Source organism: Borostomias antarcticus (assembly GCF_949987555.1).
Source record: "Borostomias antarcticus genome assembly, chromosome: 12".
Taxonomy (NCBI): domain Eukaryota; kingdom Metazoa; phylum Chordata; class Actinopteri; order Stomiiformes; family Stomiidae; genus Borostomias; species Borostomias antarcticus.
This window is the reverse complement of record NC_140245.1, coordinates 1215121-1222016: the sequence shown is the minus strand read 5'-3', so window position 1 is coordinate 1222016 and position 6896 is coordinate 1215121. Positions and strand designations below refer to the sequence as shown.

Below are 6896 nucleotides of genomic sequence, written 5' to 3'. Positions count from 1 at the left end.
GATGTTCTCCGGTTCCCCCGTGAACGCAGCTGGGCCGGATCAGCGCAGGATCCGCGGGCCTGCACGGAGGACCAGGACTATCAGCTTGTTAAATCTCTAATAGGACTTCCCCCCCCCGTGTGTTTTTCCAAACAAGATGGGGATTTCTTTTTTTGTTGTTGTTGCTGCTCCTCTGTCAGGAATGTGTGATTGAAAGCGAGATGCTAACGAGAAAGCGGCCAGACGTCGGGGGTGAAATGTGAGCGTGGCGGAACGGGGCAGCCGACTCGGTGGAAAACAAACGCACCCCCGACGTGCGCCCCCTCCCGCAGTCTGGCCACCAGAATCAGACACGACGCCGAGCTCAGCGTTTCTCCTGATTGGAACCAGAAGTGCCTCCCTCACCACCTCCCTCCCTCTCTCTCTCTCTCTCTCCTCACCACCCTCCCTCCCTCTCTCTCTCTCTCTCTCTCCTCACCACCCTCCCTCCCTCTCTCTCTTTCTCTCCTCACCACCCTCCCTCCCTCCCTCTCTCTCTCTCTCTCTCTCTCCTCACCACCCTCCCTCCCTCCCTCCCTCTCTCTCTCTCTCTCTCTCGCTCCTCACCACCCTCCCTCCCTCTCTCTCTCTCCTCACCACCCTCCCTCCCTCTCTCTCTCTCTCTCCTCACCACCCTCCCTCCCTCTCTCTCTCTCTCTCCTCACCACCCTCCCTCCCTCTCTCTCTCTCTCTCTCTCTCTCCTCACCACCCTCCCTCTCTCTCTCTCTCTCTCCACCCCCCCCTCTCTCTCTGTGTCTCTCTCTCTTCTCACCACCCTCCCTCCCTCTCTCTCTCTCTCTCTCTCTCTCTTGCCCGTTTGCAGCCATGGGGGGAGGGGCGTCTAGGGGGGGGGGGGGGGTATTTGAGCTTGAACAGCTGTGCTGAGTTATCGGTAACCTCTGACCAGCTTGGCATGCCCGGCATGTCAGTCATCGGCTTCTGACGTTGATACATTTATCCACTTACCAGAGCTCTCTCGCGCGTACAACACCGCTCCTCAACACCGCTCCTCAACACCGCTCCCCAACACCCGTGAATCACTCTCCATCTGTGAATCACTCTCCATCTGTGAATCACTCTCCATCTGTGAACTCGGCTCTTACGTTCTGCTTTTTTACTCATTCAGCTTGACGCTTTCATCCAAAGCGACTTACGATATATGAGCTAGTGTTGGGGTTAAGCGCCTTGCTCAATGGCACAGCGGTAGGCAGTGATTAATGGCACAATCCCTCCGGATACGCGTACCCCTGGGCTAGCTACCGCCCCGACAACACTCTTTAGTCCATGGGTTCCCAAACTCCATCAATGTGGGCCTCCCCTCTGAAAACAGTGACACACCCACGCCCCCCCAACTCCCCAAATTTGTCCATTTTGCAAGGCATCGTTAGCTAGCCCATAACGTTACACAGCTAAGTTAGCTCGGTGGCACCTGTTGCTAGTTAACGTTATGACGTTTTCGCACAATACATTCATGCCTGCGGGGGGAGGCTCTCTCTGCACTATCCACACATTTAGTATACATCTCTCCCATTATTTATTTTGATCTTCTGACCTTTAAAATCACATTTCATTCATAAAAACCATAGACATTTTAAAAATAAAAAACATGTTTACCATCCCTCCGCGCCTCCCCTGAATTTCCTCACAGTTTGGGAACCCATGCTTTAGTCCGATCTGCTTCAAAACTGTACTAAATTGCGGCCAAAACATAAAAGTGTGTTGTTTTTGTTGTTGTTGTTAGGTGTTTATTAACAAAAGTTACATAATATTTGAAAGTTGTGAAGTTCAGCCAAAATATGTCACATACATTCAAATAGGGGAGTAGGCTGGAGCTCACAGATGATCTTTTAGAAAACTTTTATTGGTGCATAGATCACCCGATTCACTCTGAAGACACCGTCGAGACATCTGTGAGTGGTCTGTGCACCTTTTAACTAAAAGCTCACTAAAAGTTGTTTTAGTGCACTAAAGGTTTTCTAAGATGATCCGTGAGCTCCTGTTTGAGACTGCTGGCTCTTAGCTGAGAGCCCCGGTCTTTATCCCCTTAAGAAGGTTTTAGCGCGTGAACTTGCACAAACTTCAACCACATCACATACTTTATTATTGCATTTCTAATCCCTCCTGTAATCCTCCCTCTCTGCTCTCTCCAGCCCGTCTCTCCTCCCTCTATTACTGTATATTTCACTGAACTGTGTTGGTCTCTCCTGTAGAGACAGGACCAAAGCATTGATCAAGTGCATTTCCTGTCCAGTGATCAAGTGCATTTCCTGTCCAGTGATCAAGTGCAGTGCCTGTCCAGTGACCCCTGACCCCTGCCCCCTGTGCTGTCCAGTCCTGTGTGACCTGACCCCTGCTCTCCTCCTCTCAGATCCTCATCGGTGAGACGTACCGGGTCCGCTGCCTGAACCAGGGGTCCAAGTCCTTCGTGGGGAACCCCTACGTCTCCGCCTTCTACAAGCAGGTGGGCGTGTTCATCTTCGGCTGCGCCGTCAGCCAATCGTTCACCGACATCGCCAAGGTGTCGGTGGGCCGCATGCGCCCGCACTTCCTGGACGTCTGCAGGCCGGACTTCTCCACCATCAACTGCTCCCTGGGATACATCACCGACTACCAGTGCCAGGGCCCGGAGAGCAAGGTCCAGGAGGCCAGGTACTGACCAGCTTGTTGTTGTTGTCCTACACCCCCTCCCGACCGCTACGCTCTGCTACCTCCTACCTGGGGCGACTGGTTGCCCCGTCACTCCGAGGCCCCTGCGGTCGATGGACACGGTCACGGCTCTGTCCTGGCCCCGCAGTGGTGGAACGAACTGACCACTGACATCAGAACAGCAGAGTCGCTGCCCATCTTTCACCACAGGCTCAAAACTCACCTCTTAAAGAAGTACTACAACAATTCTCCCTCTTAAGCACCTATTGTATTTATATTTTGCTACTTGCACTTTGGCTTCAGCACTAGATTATGCTCTTAGCCACTTGTTTTAGAACAGAGATGCACTTGTGAGTTCTGGCGAATAGTATTACACTGACTACCGACGTTAAATGCAATTATTGTAAGTCGCTTTGGAGAAAAGCGTCTGCTAAATGACTAATGTAATGTTTTGTAGTGAGGCCAGGTGCTGACCAGCTGGTTGTTCTTGTTGTTGTCGTTGTACAGTGAGGATGTTGTTGTTGTTGTGGTGTTTAAATGTGATGTTTATATGTTGATGTTTATATGTGATGTTTATATGTGATGTTTATATGTGATGTTTATATGTGATGTTTATATGTGATGTTTATATATTCTCTTCGTTCTCAGGAAGTCTTTCTTCTCTGGACATGCATCCTTCTCCATGTACACCATGCTGTATCTGGTGGTGAGTTACTACACAAACACACACACACACACACACACACACACACACACACACACACACACACACAACAACAAACAAATACAAACATACATGCACACTACCTCCACCACTCGTCCCATGTTGACTGGACCACTCTCTCTCTCTCTCTCTCTGTTTCTCTCTCTCTCTCTGTTTCTCTCTCTCTCCCTCTCTCTCTCTCCCTCTCTCTCTCCCTCTCTCTATCTCCCTCTCTCTCTCTCTCTCTCTCTCTCTGGCCCCGCCCAGTTCTACCTGCAGTCGCGGTTCACGTGGCGCGGCGCCCGGCTCCTGCGCCCCCTGACCCAGTTCACCCTCATCATGATGTCCTTCTACACCGGCCTGTCACGCGTCTCCGACCACAAGCACCACCCCTCCGACGTCCTGGCCGGCTTCGTCCAGGGGGCCCTGGTGGCCTACTGCATAGTGAGTAGCCGGACAGACGCCACGCTTGGGGGATATAAATCAAGTGCACCTCAAATACTTAGCGTAGCAATAGTGATTCATTTATAACTACACTACCTTACTAATCCGGAGAGGCATAGTACACTATGCTGTATCCGCTGGTGAGTTACGACTTTTATGCACGCACGCACACACACACACACACACACACACACACACACACACACACACACAGATACAAGATATTGTAAGGGCAAGCGATAACAAGAATTCCAATGTACCCCCAGATAGCAAGCGGATCTGGGCCATATACAGGCCAGATCTGGCCCTTGTGGCTTAGTTCCGGCCCATATATGGCCCAGATCCGCTTGCTATCTGGGCCCTGTACTTTACTGGTTATATATGGCAAAATGAACTTTCTATTCTACAATATGTACCTATGATAGATTTAGTGGGAAGCAGATTGTTTGATTGGCGTCTGGTTGCTCCGCCCCCCAGGTGTTCTTCGTGTCGGACCTCTTTAAGCCCAAAGGGCGGAGCTGCGCCCTGCTGCCCCCCTCCCCCGTGAAGAAGGACCTGCCCCCCCCCCCGGAGAGGGGCAGCCATCTGACCATGGCGTAGCCCCCGCCCCCACCGCCCCCCCCCCCACACACACACACACACACACGCCATACCGATCACTACAGACAACCGGCTCCGACTGGACCAGGACCAGGAGCTGGACCGACCCGCCTGGAGGAGGTGGACTAAGCTAACGCACACACACACACACACACACACACACACACACACACACAGCCACCACTTAAACAACGCTAGGAGATGAACCTGAACTGTGGGCAACTCGCATCGGAAAGAAGACGAGCCGAGCGAACGACGTCTGCGTCACTAGACGGCCAGCTCGTCTGACGTTTGAATGTGGACCCCCTCCCCCCCTCTCTCTCGTTGCCTAGGAGATGACTTGCTTTGATCACCGTCCAATCAGACGGTGTGTGATCTACTGGATCTAGATCTGTAGCCTGGGATCGGTTCTGAGTGCAGAACCGGAGACACGCTGAGGAGACAGCAGAGCTGTGGTAGGATGGCACACACACACACACACACACACACACCAATACCATCGCCATTCACCGTGTGGCTCTAGCACACACTCACCAATGAGAACAAATTCCTTGATTACAGGAAGGATGTTTTGTTGTTGTTGTCGTTTTTGTTGTTTTTCTGTTATGAGTAACCTCTTCTAAGTTTGAGCTATAGCACTATATCCAGATTCAGCGTTGATTGTCACCACTTGAATGAACTGAAGTGAAGCTTTTGGAAAGCTTTGTATTAAGCAAGCTTGTTGTTGTTGTTGTTGTTGTTGTTGTTGTTGTTGGTATTTGTGAAGTGTGTTGAGTATAGAAGTGTAGTGTGCGAGTGTGTGAAGGGGTTAGTAGGTACAGTAGTGGAGCGCTGTGTGGAGACGCTGGGTTCTGCTGGCTGGGACAGGCCTTCACTTGCTCTGCTAAGAAAATGGCCGTTTTGTGTGCCAGACTGTGTGTGTGTGTGTGTGTGTGTGTGTGTGTGTAGGTGTGTGTGTGTGTGCGAGCTTGTCTGTCAGTGTGCCAGTGCCAGTGAATGCCATGTCTATATTTGAGAGTTTTTAGCCTACAGTGTGCGCCAGTGTACAGTGTGTGTGTGTGTGTGTGTGGGTGCGTACATGCCTGTGTGAATGCTGGTTAAATGCCTCAGGTTGAAGGCAGGGAATATTAGGCTGCTTCAACAGATACAATAAAGACAGGAAAACTGTGGCATTATAATGTCACATAACTTCCATATGACGTCTGTTCATAATGTTCGTACAGTAACTGTGCCAATGACGAAAATATCCCTGTGATGAGAAATCCTGTTATTTTTACCACATAGCAATGTGTTCTATTTTTATAGATGTCTGGATAATTTATGTATTAAGAGAATTATGTACAATATCATTTATCTACCTTATCAAGAAATATCCACTATGAATTTTAAATATGTTGAGACCTGTGTAAAATGTCCAAGTGCTGCTTGCAGAAGCATTGATTATCAGATGTTTTGCAGTGAAATGACATCTTGTGTGTATCGACGTTTTGTTAGATAGCTTTCAAGAAGACAGCTCGAGTACACATATATTAAAATCTCCTATTGTTTTTTGTTTTGTTTGGATTTTGTACATTGAAAATGAAAAGCCATATGTATCAAAGATAATGTGTTTTTGTTTGTTCAAAAAAATAAAAACAGTGGAATACAGTACATGTGAATTATGTTCATTTCTTTTGTCTGTAGCTTCATTGAGGAAGTCAAACCATTTGAGGAGAATCCACAGACCTGGGTCAATTAATTATAATTACTATTTGCAAATACTGTCGAATACTTGGGTGCATTTATTTTGTCTCACCCAGTCCTGTGAAACCATCGAATCAGTCCTGTAAGTGCCAACTCTGAGACAAATCAAAGGCACCAAAACTACTTTCAAAGAGTTACTCATGTATGTAATTGTAACTGAACTATACAATTGACCCAAACCTGAATTCATACCGAAGTTCCACCAGTTCCAACCGCAGTTCTCCAGCCCTGCGTGTGAGGGTGGGATGTGGGGCGTGGGCCCCAGAAAGACTTCCCCACTGCACTTCCTGTGGGGAAATAGTGCACATTCCAGGTTTTAACCCGTGTCCCCCGTGGAACACTGGGAAAATATAAAGGAACGACTGGTGAGTTTGCCAGAGTGGCAAAGTCCCCTCACACAGCCCCGGATTAGGAATTAGCAGTTTACTACGGTGTTTAGGACCCCAAAGTAGCTCCTCGTGCTGTAAGTCGACCTATCGTCACCTTCAAGTTGCCCCACTCCGCCTTACTGGCCGGTCTGTCCAGCGGAACGCAAGGCTATTCTCGGCGCTCCTTTCTGTCAGACTGACCAATTTAGCCGCGGGTTTGGCAGTGTGATGTCGAGGCGCTTTGGCGATTATGCCTATAAGCTGAAAAACGTGCTTCGTTATGACTAATAAGCGTTTCCAGATGGTTCAATTGTCTTAATGGGCCAATATAAGGCAACACCCTGTGTGTAGCGTACTGTAGTTCATAGTTTTG

General features: G+C 49.2%; 1 protein-coding gene across 1 annotated transcript in view; it reads left to right on the top strand.

Moving 5' to 3' along the window:
• plpp3 (phospholipid phosphatase 3) overlaps nt 1-6062 on the top strand; it is a 17852-nt gene extending 11790 nt beyond the window's left edge. Inside the window, exons 3-6 of the mRNA XM_084447131.1 lie at nt 2388-2668; nt 3314-3371; nt 3636-3812; nt 4290-6062. Coding sequence (XP_084303257.1) covers nt 2388-2668; nt 3314-3371; nt 3636-3812; nt 4290-4412 — 639 coding nt within the window. The 3' untranslated portion in view covers nt 4413-6062. The remainder of the gene's footprint in view (nt 1-2387; nt 2669-3313; nt 3372-3635; nt 3813-4289) is intronic.
• The last annotated feature ends 834 nt before the right edge of the window (nt 6063-6896 follow it).